The sequence below is a fragment of the Xyrauchen texanus genome, chromosome 12 (assembly GCF_025860055.1).
Source record: "Xyrauchen texanus isolate HMW12.3.18 chromosome 12, RBS_HiC_50CHRs, whole genome shotgun sequence".
In the NCBI taxonomy this organism is placed as follows: domain Eukaryota; kingdom Metazoa; phylum Chordata; class Actinopteri; order Cypriniformes; family Catostomidae; genus Xyrauchen; species Xyrauchen texanus.
Window position 1 is genome coordinate 18,752,891 of NC_068287.1, and position 15,425 is coordinate 18,768,315.

Sequence of the window (15,425 nt, forward strand, 5' to 3'; positions counted from 1 at the left end):
CAATACATGTGATTTTTTTTTTTTTCATTTTTTATTTTTAATACATTTGCAAAGATTTCAAACAAACTTCTTTCATGTTGTCGTTATGGGGTATCGTTTGTAGAATTTTCTATCTGTCCTCAGTACATTAGCAACACCTACAACACACACAAAAGGCATACAAATTGCACTAAAATATCAAAGCAAGTCCTAAGTTGTTAAACACTGCAAAACTTAAATGCTGTTTTTGTGTTACAGTCATACAATCCTCCAACTAGACATCCAAGGAACTGCAGTTCATGCAAGCTGTTGCTAAACTACAGCATGAAGCTTTATTTCCAATGAATATGCAGCATACTTGTGTACTTTTGTGCCATCTAGTGGTTATGAAGATGTCTACATACTAATGAACTATGCCAGTAGCTCATCACAAGGCTAACACAACTCTTTCCAATGTTCTGTAATTGTTCCACAAATATTTTCTCTATAAAAGATTTTCTAAAAGACTTATTTTTCGTGTTCCAAAATCAGCTTTGGTCTTTCTCTGAATAAATATGGGTGTTTTAATAAACGAAACATACCATTTATGCAAAATAAATGATGGTCTGAAACAGTTTAACAGTTTTCACCATGCATAGAACTTTATTTAACTTTTTCTTTTAAAACAGAAGCATTAAATAATAACATAATAAATCAAATAAGAGCTATGTACATTGCCATAAAAAAAAGCAAACAAAATGTCATAAACACTTTTGTTTTTAGACTAAGACCTGATTAAATATAACAAATGTTTCCCTTTTGCTTTTTACATGTTTTCCTGAAAAATATTTCATGCAACTAAGAAATTCCTATGACTGAAAAGTCCAAGTAAAAAGGTTTTAATGTTGACATCAAGACAATCACTAAACATTATAACACCTTTCTTTGTACAATGTGGCACCAAATGTGAACAAAACCCAGGTCCACATTTCGCAACATAAATCAACAGGCAACATACTGCACATTTTCTTTCTTTTTTTCCCTCTGTAACAGAACTTGTGGTTTCAGAGAAACGCTGGAACTGATTTTACAATTCTCAATAGCCCACCCAGAGTTGCAGCCAAAAATGCAATAATTATTATGATTTAATTTTTTTTGTGGTAAACTTTTGTCAAAAGGCACTGCTACCAAATGGGCCCAACCGTCCGTTGATTCCAGAATCCTGGCTTCCCCTGAGAGCTCGCTAAACTGGGGCATCTTGTTCCCTCTGGCCCATCATTTCAGATCAATCATGCTACACTTGTGCTCCACAGTTCATTTTACCATCTACAATCTAGATCCAAATACAAAAACACTTCATCTCTCCATCCTAAATATCTGTTTAATACATGTGATCAAAGTGCAGCACAAAAACAAGATGGGAATTAAAAGAAATTCCTTCTTGGCAAAGGAGTTAATACTTATAAATCAATAAATTACGCTTTCCCACATGCCCAAGTTCAACTTGTGACTAGAGGAGGAACTATAAACAATACTGACAATTGTGCTTAAACTTTTTAAAGCATTACACCAAATAAATACTTTATGCCTGCAATTATATTTCAAATAGTATGCAAACAAAGCTTTTGTTTTGCACTCTAAGCCTACCGAGAAAAATAAATGTGGAGTTGTGTTTGCTACAGTACTCTTGGAGTGATGCATATTTATGAAAAGGACTGCAAGGCACACATACTAACATCTATAGCATGCTGCAGATCAGAGGGATCATCCAGTCCCTGCTACACACTAAAAGATCAAAATGATGAAAGAAAACATACCCTTGACAAGAACAGGCCACAATCTTCCTGTGATATTCTCTCGGTTTCAAAGAAATTACTTTTTGCTGTCAGGTACTTATCTTGCTGCTCATCAGCAAAAGAATTTCATTTTGTTCCAGTAACACAAATACAGTGGTAAAGATGTGCTTCATTGCAGAACACTGGCATTTTTGTGAAGTACTGTGAACTAAAACAAAATTAGGTTTCAAATAATTTCATGTTTAAAAAATACAAATAAAAAAATCCAGAGAGACATTAAAAATACACAATTCTGGGAAAATTCATGGGTTCAATACAAGTTAAGGTCAATCGACATTCAAGTAATTGAATGAGTAATTCGAGTAATTCAACTCGTTACTCTTTCTTTAAAAAAAGCTAAACAGTGAGCTGCAGTGAGGCACTTTCAGTGGAAGTGAATGGGGCCAATTTTTGGAGGGTTTAAGCAGAAATACTAAGCTTATGATGTTATAAAAGCAGTTTCATTAATTCTTCTGTTAAAACTTGTTATTTAAGCTGTAAAGTTATAAAATGTGTCATTTTTACTGTCATTTGTTGACTAAATCGTCATGGCAACAACATAGTAAAATTGGCTATAACTTGCCACAAAATAGTAAAAGTTAGGAAGCGACTGTATCGCACAAAAAAATGTTAACACACATTCGGTTTACATCTTTTGACTATACTTTTGAAACAGTAAGTATTTTAACATTTGCAGATTGGCCCACATTCACTTTCATTGTAAGTGCCGCCTCCTGTTTTCCTTAGTTGTGTTTTGGAACATGATAGCTGGTTTAAGCTGATCATAAACTGGCATGAGCTGGTCCAAGCTGGCCATGAGCTGAGAGACCAGCTTGGACCAGCTACCAGTTGGTCATACCAGCTCTAGCTGGTTTTTAGAAGATGGTAGCAGGTCAACCAGTTTATGACCAGCTTAAACCAGCTATCATGTTCCAAAACACAGCTACCACCTTAAGCTGGTTTTCCACTAGGGCTTTCTTTTTTAAAGAGTTGATATACATTTTTGTGGTAATCAACATTATGCCACAAATGCTGTCGATTGAGCTGAACTTGTTTTGAACTTGGAATATTCCTTTAAAGAAAATAAACTGATGTAACTGAGCAAAGATCCCTTTATGCTGAAGAAAAAAAAAAAAACTTTAGCTTGCATTTCAAAATCTTATTTAGCTTTTAAGACAAAAGTGCCTTGACTTTTCACATTTAATTGAAAAATTGTACAAAAATATTCTAAAATAATCTGTGCACTGCCTAAATACATTTTTGATATTTTAGTTTGGTGGTTCTTTGTTAATTAAAAAATAATAATAAATAAATGACTAAACTTGGTGGGATTTCCACATACACATACATCCTTTCTTATAATTAAAATATTGAGTTACATTTTTTTTTTTTTTTTTTTAAATGTTCAGTATCTAAATAAAAAAAAAAGTGTGCATTGATTACAATGATCATCAAAATGCCATTATAAATAATAGTAACATTTAGGGAAATACTGGTAAATGGACTGGGTAAATTAGTTGCATACAAGGGATGTATGTTCGCTACAGTATAAACCACTTTCAATGCCCACAAGACTCTTATCATTTGAACATTAAGAACCAGGCAGGAGAAACTTCTATTTTCCTCTTCCTCTTCTTGTACTGTCAAAGCTTTTCAGCATCCCAGTGAAGTAGTTGTTCATCATAAATGCATTACTCATGTAACAGCTGGTCTGGTTTGGAATATCCAAACAGTTTAAAGTCAGCTTCATAGAGCCTGTACAGCTCTTTTCTAGATTCCAGTGGTATGCTGGCAAACCAGTCCTGCTCCCAACTGCTAACCGTTCGATTTCGGTGACTTTGCGGAAACTCAACGACATTGTCGACTCGAAGAATCCGCAACAAATGCTCAGCGTCCTCATCCAAAGTCTCCAATTTTCCCACAAAATCATAATTTATCTGGCAAGGATGGCACAGGCGGTACATCTGTCTCCAGTGCTCGTTAAAAGGCATCTCTTTCTCAGTGCTGGGATCCAATAAATACTGAACAAAATTTGAGAAAGATGGTCGAATCCCAGCTGCAAAAGCGTCCACCACCGAAGCTGGTGGATTGTAGTAATTACTGTATTTTTTTAGCATGACTACTGCGAAACTCTTGTAGAAGTCCTCATTCTCTTGTTCAAACTTGTTGCGATACGCAGAGATCAGCCTTACAAAAGGATCCCGGACAAACAAGAACTTGGTGTATTTTTTAAGCTTGATCTTCATGAGGTGCCGTGAGAACTTTCCATAGCGCTTCCAGAACTTGTTGAAGGTGAAGTGCAGGCTACTGTTGTGGATGAGCTCCTGAGGAACATCTAGAGGGTCTTGGTAGGGCACGCCATCTAATAACATGCTCTCACTCAGCACAATCATAATGCGCTTCCAGTTTGTGCAGGCCACCTTCGGAATGTAACAGTAAATAATCCCATGCCTGTCATCCACAATGAGGTGATCCAGTTCCTTATTGGGTATGTCATCGAAAGTCCTGTTCTTTCCAGGGAAGTCAAAGAGACTTTTGTAGCTGCATGCATCTTGTATCAGCTGCTTTCGACTCTCCTGCCTCTGTTTTTTCTCTGGATCAATTGGAGTGAGATGGATTTTCCACTCTCGTCGTGGAACAAATTTTTCCTCAGATTTCTCAGAGGACTGATTTTGAGACTCTCCGGGGGGCGGTTCTCCTCTCACCTGTTCTGTAGGGTCTGCAGTTCCTTCCAAAAACTGGTTGACAAATGCATCTATGTCTGTCAAAAATGAGCTCCCTTTGTTCTCATCTGCTTTCTTTTCAGGGTCCGAACGGCCATGTGAAGGCAGGTGGGATGGATGAGACCCAGATATGGTTGTGTGCAGGTAAAAATTAGAGCCCCCCACATCATCCCAGTATATGATTATAAGAAGGATCATGAAGACTGCACTCACAATCATAAACACACGGAATAGCCTTGACTTTCCCATTTTGGCTGATTTCGACTGAGAAAGTGCCATTCTCACCTCAACTCCATGTCACAATCAACAGCCCAGACAGGATATATCACATCTTAAAGTAGAGGAAAAACAAATAAAAAAAGGCAAGTCAAGATTGTGTAACCAAATTTTGTAATAATGCAGCTAACATTATTATGCAATAAACATACACAACGCTCACAAAGCTTTTACCTTGCATAACTTGTCAACGGATTTCAAGTCAAATCTCAAAAGTTACATGCTGTCGAGAGTAAGCCAGATTTAGATGAGCTACTTTTTGAACGACTGGAACATGCACAAGCAAAACACCTTGACGGAATTCAAGACAAGCTAATTTGAATGTGGTTAGTCCACTACTGGAAAAAGCACTGAGAGTCATTACTTGTCACATTTTCACATTATTATATACAGAAACAAATTACATTTTATATATATTAATGCATCATGCAATTAACAGCCATGTCTATTTTCTTCCATTTCATCTAAATTATAAGCACAACAGTGTCATTTACGAAAATAAGGTTTATTGGTGTCAAAAACAAAACAAAAAAATTGTTACAGAGACCTGAATAACTGATTTGCAAACAGTGGTTATAACAGACAAACCTAAGAGTGAGGAAAATATAGACTTAAGCAATATAAATTCAACAGTTCAGTTGCAATAACTTTATTTATAGCTCATAAATTACAATAAATAGATCATAAATCATAAATGTGAACAAATAGGCATGCAAACTAAAAATTAGGGGTGTAACTTAGGGGGGTTCTCTGTTAAAAAAACGAACCATTCGGTATGCCACCCACAGTGCGGTAAGAATTTGTCAACTTTGAGTCAACTTTCTGCAGAGAGAAGCTGTCCTATTAGTTAGCATGTTAAATCAGTTGATGATGACATCACATTTTTGCACACGTTAGAGTGTAGTTGAAAATGGCAAGTGCAGAAAACAAGCTAAAGATAGAGAAGCCCCCTGCGTCATTCAGGTCTTCTGTCTGGGAACATTTTATTTTTGCAGTCGATTACAACTGAGATGGTCAAAAGTTTTTACAAAACAGGCCCTGTTTACAGACATTGCCCAAAGCAGGTGCTGTTTAATGGTAATACATCAATATATGATTAGCTATTTGCACTGATATCACCCAGGTGAAGCCGCAGGTAAGCCGAAACTGCACACACGTTTTTAAGCGGACACTCAGTGCTAATTCGGACAGATATGTAACAAAAACTAAAGTGCTTGGCATTTTCATTGCCAAAGTTATATTAGCTTCCTCCATTGATGAAAATGTGGAATTTCTGTGTATGATTAAAATACTCAAGTCACGTTACCACACTTTCTTGTATCCTTTTTAATAGAAATGTTCCTTCTTTAGTGATGTAAAGCTTTCTAATGTTGAATGTATGTTTAGTTTGAAATACATTTTATGTTGATGCATGTAACATAATTGTGCAGGTATTAAATTAATAATTGGATTTAGTAAGAGAAATTGTTTTTTATTAAGGACCCAAATGAAAATTAACCACAGTTTTACTATAGAAATGTTGTAGTAACTATGACCTTTATAAACAAGACTGCAGTCACCGTGGTTTTCTTAGCAGAAATCATGGATTTGATACAATTAATCATGGTTCCCCTTCGATTCAGTTCACTCGATATTGTAGTAAGCACTATGGGGAGTCCTTCTAGACAACCATGTTGAAACCCTTATTTAAATCACGGCAATCCTCTGATTGGCAATAGTGTCTGAGCCCCGCCAATTTAGGCCCGCAGTTGGCCTATATAAGCGGGCGCTCAGTGCCCATTTTTTCTGAATTTAATTCCTTCAAGACTACAAACTTCGTTTTTCATCTTGGAACCCTTCTGCTTCACCGTCGATATACACTTACAGTGGACTGAACATCTCAGCAAGATGCGAACAGGGTGCCTGTGGTCAGCGCCTGCACCAAGGCTTTAAACTCCCCTGTGTATTCCGGTGAAGAGTTCTCCACATCGTCATAGAAGACGCTCTTGGTAAACGGGTTCTTCGCTTCAGACGCTCGTCGTTCATCAATGCGGCGCTTTAGAGAAAATTCTACCTGCTTCGCACAGCGCTTCAGTTTAAGTCACTGTATCCTTTTTATATACAACAACCTCGTTCTGAGGGAAGATCCAGCCTCTTGTGCCCTCCCACCTGCCTCTTCTGTATCAAGTTCCACATGAGGGACCACATGAGGAGGCACGGCAGGGCAGTAAGTTTGAGCTGGAAGAATTATAGAGCCTTCCGATCTAATGTCCTCGCCTGTGCAATATGCACGTGATGAGATCCAGCCCTCTATTGGCAAAATTGTCTTATAATGTTTGGCAGCACTGATAATGGAGATGATGCTGTGTCACTCACAGCTTCAGGCGAGTGGTTCACAGAAGATGTTGCTGCCTCTTCCCCTAGCGAGGGTGAAGAACGTGCACACTCCAAGGACAAGGAGCTTTTTCGCATTCTCATGAGAGAGGTTGAAGAGCTCAGTCTTTAGTGGTCCCCTCCAGAAAAGCCAGAAAACTCACCTGGATGAATGGTTTTTGCAAATCATTCCCACCCACCCCTCAAAACCGTATTGACTGACATCCGCACTGGCTGGAAGAGCTTATAAAGCAGCAGGCCAAGTTGGTTTAGCACACCTCAGTATGTGTGATGATCCAGATTTTTCAAGCTAAGCTCCTCAAACAAATGGATGAGCAAGGCCCTGATCCAGAGCTGTTCAAAGAGCACCGCATCACTACAGATTTTCAGCTGCGAGCCACGAAAGTTACTGCTCAGGCCATCGGCAAAGCGATGACCAGCCTGGTGGTTCTGGACCGGCATATTTGGCTAACTCTCACGGAGATGTGTGATGCAAAGCAAGCCACCCTCATCAACACCCCGGTGTTGCCCGACGGTCTCTTTGGCAATGCCATGGAAGACTTTTTGGAAGTGCTTCATTGTGGTGCAAAAGCAGTTTCAAGCAATTAAAAAATTTCTGCCAAAGAGAAGTAGCACTTTCCCTTTCCCAGCACACTCCCGATCTAATTCTGGTCAGCGCCTGACAAAGTATCCATTTCTTGCTGCCCCACTGCTGCCGATAACTACTGCTGAGCCATCTGTGAAGCCATTCAAAATATGGCCAAGAGTAAGCATTCACCGTCTCAGGACAGAAGAAATGTTCCTGACATGCCCAGCCCTGTGAAGAGAAGCCCAGAGCTTGCTGTTATTCACAGCTCAGAGCTGAAGAAGACTTGATTTGAGGCGCACAGTGTTTCTCCCCTCTTCCCCATTACGGTTCATTGGGAATGGGGCATTGTTCAAAATGTTGCTTCTGTGTGTATTACTTAGAGGTTGTTCTCACAAAAGAGAAAAATGCAACAGTTGTACAAAAATTACAGTTGTACAGAAAAGGGGCCATTTCCTCTTCATGTATCATACACCCCACACACTATGCTCAACCTGTAAGCCCACTGTCCCGTTGCATGAACGCATGACGAGCCCTCATGAGCATGTCAGACTGGTTGTTAAAAATGATCGATCACAGTTAAACTATTCAGTTTGTAAGCCGGCCACCTTGCTTCACCAGCGTTTTGTAATCTGTGGTCCGACCACAGGATGCGCCAGTGTTGCACGCAGAGATTCAGTCTCCTTGCAAAAAACACGATAGAGAATGTCGACACACACAGCGGGGTTTACAGCCATTATTTTCTCATTACGAAGAAATATGGCAGGCTTTGGCTTATTCTAGATCTGAGATGCTTGAATCGCACCCTCGCAAAGCACCCATCAATTCAAAGTACTTCCTTTCGGTCTGTCTCCCCACACCTTCAAATTGAAGGTTGAAAATGAATGGTGTGCATGTTCATTGAAAATGAATGGTGTGCGTATTTTGAATTACCTTGACACTTGGCTATTACTAGCCCAATTAGAGGCACTATTGAATAAATACAGAGACTTGCTGCTGTGCCATTGTAACATAGATAGATGGAAAGGAGGCGTCGAGAACCGGCTTGATAATTTAAATAATAGGTTTAATATAAAACTGAAGCAAAAGACAAACACACACAACGGGTATCTCTCTCTCGTCGCATCACCATCTGCAATCAGCCTTTATCCCTTTCGGAGGCTTAATTAGCCTGATAAGGGACCGGGTGTGTATAATCACAACCCCAGCCTCGCCCTCCGCCCTGCCACAGCCATGTAAAAAATCTGGATCTGTATGTCAACTGGGTGAAATGCACACTTTTCCCCAGCCAGCAAATCTCCTTTTTAGGGGTTCATCTCAGCATATTCCACATTGCACCTGGAGCCTCGAGCGAATGCGCATTCAAGGTAACCAGCTGTTGGACAGTGGACAGTGCCCGCCTTCTACCAACAGGGTGTTACATTCGTTAAAATTTTCAGAAGAAACACAGGTTGGGGCATGTTGTGTGATGGATGCCCGACTTTCGGGCATGGCACATCAACCGCATAGAACTACTTTTCATTCCGACATTGTGAATCACCACATTCTGATTCATTCGGATAATCGTCAGGGTAGACTCTGATCGCCACAATTAATGAGCATGGCACAATGCCTCCTCCAATGGAGTGGGCATTATCTCATCTCGTTGTGTGCAAAACATGTCCTGGACCGTCTGAATTTCAGAGTGGATCTGTTATTATGCCAAGGAGCACTACCAGGGGAATGGAGACCTCATCCTCAAACAGTGATGAGGATTCGGGAAATATTCGGCAAAGCGGAAGTGACCTATTTACCTTCGTGGAGAACTGTGCCCACTGTCCCCTCAGGTACTCCATGTCCCAAGCCCAGCTTGGTGTGGACGTGCTGGCTCACATATGGCCGGGGGAAATGCATATGGTGCGCCTCCATTCTGTTATCAGCAAAGTCCAAGAGGACATTGAAACCATTCTGGAAATTGTGCCAAAATGGCCCAATCTGTCCTGGTTTCCGGAGATGATAGAAATACTTGGCAGCCCTCCATGGGAAATTCCGATAAGGAGAGACCTTCTTTCACAAGCACAAAGCACGATTTTGCATCCCCAGCCAGAGATGTGGAACCTACAGGTGTGGCCCCTGAACGGAGCACATAGAGTAGTAGGTGATTTACAGGCTAGAACACAGTCCACGAGATGCCTCTATGCACTCAAATGGTGCTTTTCACGTGGTAAAGACCTAGTGAATTGTCCCATAGCTGAGATTTTGACATTTCTTCAACAGCATTTGGATGCTGGTCTTACCTTGTCAACGCTCAAGGTTTATGTAGCGACTATCTCATCATACCATGTCCTGGAGGCTGGCTCTTCGATAGGCAAACATAATCTAGTCATAATTTTCTTTAGGGGAGCAAGGTGTCTGAATCCCCCTTGCCCTGCTATGGTGCCGACTTGGGAATTGAATCTGATGCTTCAGGCACTTCCCAGTTCCAGCCACTGGAATCTTATGAGCTGCGGGTTCTCTCCTTAAAGTCTGCACTCCTATTGGCTTTGGCCTCATTTAAACAGGTGGGTGACAGGCAAGTGCAGTCGACTGACAACTCATGCCTGGAGTTTGGTACAGATCTGTCAAAAGCCACCATTAAACCTAGAAAAGGTTTATGTGCTTCAGGTTTTATCAACGTCCTATGTATATGTTATGCCCAGTGAGGGCATTGCATACATATGTTGAGCGTACCCATCAGTTAAGGCTGTCGGATCAGCTCTTTATTTGTTATGAAGGATGCAAAAAAAGGCCTTGCTTAGGAATCACAGGTAGCAAAATGCCCTATTGATGTCAAAGCACATTCAGCCAGAGGCATGGGGTCCTCACAAAACAAGTTTTCAAGGTTTTATAACAAGTCCTCTCTGTATAGAGTGCTTCTTCCTGTCAAGCGGTGAGCCAAAGCCCTTATTATGGGTGAGCTACCGACTATAATCAACACATTCACCTAATTATATGCTGTTGAGCTGCTTCTTTTAAAGTCATAAGCACTTCCATAAGAAAGAAAACCTACTTTCCCAAACTTGTTGTGAGAGAGTTAATAATCCATACTGTGTATATCTATATCAGGGGTGCCCAATACGTCAATCGCGATCTACCAGTCGACCGCAAAGGCAATGCTGGTAGATCGCACAAAATGTAAATGTGCTTTCATTAAATTTTAATAAAAATAAATATAATGTCTTTCCTTCTTTTAGTTTCTGTCTGACTTAAACTTGACGAGTAAATTTTGACCAAGCGAGATTTTTGTTTATTCAGTTGCCATGACAACTATGTTCGCGCCAAGGGCTTCTGAGAACAGAGCGCAAAACTGCAAAGCTAGCTACTGCCCGGATTAGGCAAAACTGTCTGATTCCATTCAGTGCAAGTCATCAGAATAAGGTAAATGACCTGGCTATTGTAATCTATAGTGCTGTATGTGTTTTGGGTTTAGTGTTAAAACTGGATACATTGAACATTATTTTTTTATTATTATTATTAATTTGAAGATGAATTCCATGTAGGGATACATGCAGTAGTCCCAACAAGTATTTATTTTATTTTTTTAAATGAAACAGTTTTTTTAGTTGGTAGATCTCATTGAATTGGTCATTTAAAAGTAGATCATCACGCAAAAAAGTGTGGGCACCCCTGATCTATATGGTTCATATAGAGAACAGACTATATTAGCTTCTATTAGGCATCCGCCACATAGGAATATTCAAATACACTTTCATATGACATATAAGTCATCGGCCTGTGACTCCTTATGAATCTATCTATTTAGTGTTAAAAACTCTGGGAGTGTAATGTCATGTAGTGTGGCGTGATGGAATATCATTCCCCATAGTGCTTGCAGCAATATCGAGTGAACTGAGTGAACATCTACAGTTACACATGTAACCTTGATTCCATGAGATGAAGGGAACGAGACATTGCGAAAGCTGGCTGTGCTACTACTTCAGAGTTTTATAATACAAGTGAGTCACTCTTGTTCTTCACTCAGAACATTCTGAAAATACCAGATAAAATATGTTTACTGTAGTAAAACCATGGCAATTTTTATTAAGGTCAAACCTGTTAGAAGTTTTTGTTAACAAAATAGAGTATTCTTACTTTGGATTTGGCAGTAGGACACAACAAACAAAAGGCTTTGTGGGGTAAAAGGCTCCTTTAGTAGTTTCTGTTGCTATTAAAAGGAATAGTTTACCCTAAAATTGAAAATTCTCTCATTATTCACTTACACTGATGCTAACCCAGATGTGTATGACTATCTTTCTTCAGCAGAACACAAATGTAGATATTTAGGAGGAGATAGGGCTCTGTCAGGTCCTTATAATGGAAAAACATGGGTGTCAGCAATTTGACGGTCCAAAAGTTACATTTAGGCAGCAATAATCCACAAGACTCCAGTCAATCAATTAATGTCTTCTGAATAGAATCGATGGGTTTATTTTTTTTATTTTAAGTCGAAAATTGTACGTTTTTAACTTCTAAAATCTTGCGCAAACTTGCTGACGTGCTTTAGTCATGCTTCGTGTCAGCTGCTGCCAGGAAGCGCTTTTTAACAGTTAACGTTTTTATTATCAATTTATTTTTAACACAAACTCATCAGTTTGCTTCAGAACACATTCATTGATTGACTGGAGTCGTGTGATTACTTTATTGCTGCCTAAATATGACTTTTGTACCGTCAAATTTCTGGGACCCGTTTACTTGAATTATAAGGACCTGACAGAGCTCTAACTTCTAAAAATCTTAATTTGTGTTTTAAGAAAGACAGTCATACATATCTGGGATGGCATAAGGGTAAGTGAATAAGGAGAGATTTCACATTTTTGGGTGAACAATTTCTTTAATACCAACAAAAACGACTAAAGGAGCCTTTAGCCCCATTATATCCTACTGACAAATCCATACTCTACTTATTTATAATTTTTAGTTTTGTTCAAGGTCATTAAATCAAAAGTTTTTATAATAAGTGAAAGGATAATATTTGGGGTAAAAAGCCCCCCTGTTGCTAAAGGCCCGCATAAAACACACTGTTTTTCATTAGTGAAGCAAACAGATTTGTTAGGAAAATTTTCAAATTGGGCACACATTGACTGATCATATCAGTGGAGATTAATACGTTTATAAAATACTTGAGATGTTATGAAATGCCAGATGTGTTTGAAATTAACAAGACATTTTTTAAAAACTGAATTCTTATCAAAACAAGATTGGTTTGGCAGCTTCCTAGCACGTCGCCATCTCTATGACCCCCTAGACATTAGTTGGCTCTAAGGGTCCTGTGTTCTGACCCCCAGACACTAGCTGGCTCTAAGGGTTCTGTGTTCTGACCCCCAGACTGTCATTTGAATGTTAATTAAAACATTTTGAATTATATTATGTTGTATTTGATTTTGTTCAGAATTACTTTCACGTGTTTAGAAAAACAATGTGCTTAATTGACCAATCCCCATGATTCTGTTACTATTCCGAAATTAGTTTTTGAATGTGTGGTTGTCAAGCTAGCTGTCAGGATTTTAACTGTAACATCATGTGCTGTTATGGTAGTTTCAGAGTGGAAAAAGTAAGTGGATCAGTTTACCCCCAGCTGGTTCACTTTACCCCTTTGATTTCTCTGGTCTGTCTCAGTTTACCCCTAAGCTGGGGTAAAGTGAGACACAAGACCACTTTTTAAAAAACAATCATATTTTCACTGCCCTTCGTCCTGAATATATTCTGATAATGTCCATTGCTAGGAAACATCCTGAATTAATGGGAAATGTGTAAATTTTACTTATATCATTTTAGCTCGCTTAGAGGGGAGCAAATGTAAAAAATGTCTCACTTTACCCCACTCTCCCCTACCCTTATTATTTATTTTCACACAAATTATGTTGCTCCATCAATATTCAATAAAAATAAATCATTTTTCAATCTTGATACATTTTGTGAACAGAAAAGAGCCAATTTTCCTTAAGGTGTGCCTTTAGCCCCGTTGTAGCCTAATATATATATATATATATATATATTTCTGAACATAAATACCGAACCTCACCGAAGCCGAGACCCTAAAACCGTGATACAAACCGAAGCGTGAGAAATTTGTACAGTTACGCCACCGCTTAATATTCATTTCGATATATCAACACTTATTCTAAATACAACACACTAATGCTTGCTACCAAATGCAAAATATTATGCGCACTCGTGCCTTGTATCGTCAAATAATAAATATTCAAAAACTGACACAAGTGTTGACGTGATGACTATAAGTGATTTAGCTTTGTTTATTTCATACTGAAATTCAGGTCAACTGTTAGTCTGAAAGCACAACATTGAGTAGAACACTGAAAAGGAACAATTCAACATGCTCTTAAGTTCATATCCTACTAATTGATGAAATGCAAAGCGACCCCTCACATTCAGCTGGACACACAGTAGCTCTTTGACACCATTTGAATGTGGGAGGAGGAAGCTGCAAAGACTCGAGCGTTTTTGTGAAAACTCACCGTAAGCCACTGATATATCAATGCATTTCACTTTGCAGCTGATTTCATTCGGACTGGATAATGTTGAATCGATCGTGTTTCCACTGATAAGATCAAGATATGGACCTAATTTTGGAGCAAGTGCAAAGACATGCATATCTACAGCACTTTTTCCATAGGAAGTCATAAAGAAATGTACTGAAGCTACACATTCCTGACAACCAACGGCTCCGCTATGACTTCAGCTCACAGAATACTAGGCTTTAATTAAGTGAATATGATCAAATGAAGGAGTAACGTGGCTGTAACGGAGACCTCACCTCATCGCAGGAGTCATGTTCTCTCGGCAGACCAACAGCGTCAGCTGAGGAGGGATGATGTGCTCTCGAGCGCCCCACTGAGATATCGCGAGATGTCTAAGCGTGCTCAAAGCAACCGTTCTGCTGAAGCTATACATTTAAATACGTTTTTGTGTTGAGGACATGCTTTACCAAATAAACACGAACCATTACTAAAACATAGGTTCGATTTTTCAAAAGAGAAATGCTATGTAATGGAGAAGTAACTGATTTATCATATACATCTACAGAACTATAAAAGTATCTTTAAAAAACACATTTTCCAACAAAACACCAACGTTGGCTAATTCTCACGAAAGCTGTAAACGTACTGGTCTTATTTTAATCCAAAATACAGTTTTTTTAATATATAAAAACAATTATGTACATTTTCTGATTTGTTTTGCATGCTTTTCCTTCTGGGTGGCATATATAAATAGTTTTAAACGCAAATCAAAATCCCTGAAAAGTTGATTCTAAACTTTAAAATGCTACTTTATATACCCGATTTATTATATACGTAGCGAAAACGTTTTCCGTGAAATAGTGCCCCATATATTATACAGTTTCTGCAAGCCTCTCACCCGGTTTAAGTAAAACAATTTGCCCATTACGTTACTCCAAAAAATTTATGTTTGTATGCATCCAAAATCAGATGTAACTGATCAATGATGTGATCAGTAAATTAAACCACTGGGTCATTGATGTGATAGCCAAAGATGTACAGATCTCTACATAAATGTTTTGTGCAAAGAGCAATGAAAATGAGCCCCATTCATAAATTATAAACAGAGGGCAGAAAATACCAAATATGAACTTGGACTTCTCAAAAGATCATTCATGCTATTACTTATTTACTTTGACACATTTTCCAAAGTTCATGA

The 15,425-nt window shown here is 38.8% G+C and overlaps 1 protein-coding gene across 1 annotated transcript; it reads right to left on the bottom strand.

The window, feature by feature from the left end:
* Nucleotides 1–611: 611 nt before the first annotated feature.
* Nucleotides 612–14,559, bottom strand: LOC127653092 (carbohydrate sulfotransferase 12-like). Its single transcript, XM_052139603.1, has 2 exons — nt 14,524–14,559; nt 612–4,847 (listed from the first exon to the last, which is right to left on the bottom strand). The coding sequence occupies exon 2, from the start codon at nt 4,793–4,795 to the stop codon at nt 3,485–3,487; it is 1,311 nt and encodes a 436-aa protein (XP_051995563.1). The 5' UTR covers nt 4,796–4,847; nt 14,524–14,559; the 3' UTR covers nt 612–3,484.
* Nucleotides 14,560–15,425: the final 866 nt, after the last annotated feature.

Excerpts from the sequence above, each read along its gene's own strand:
- LOC127653092 (XM_052139603.1), bottom strand. The coding sequence starts at position 4,795 with ATGGCACTTTCTCAGTCGAAATCAGCCAAAATGGGAAAGTCAAGGCTA.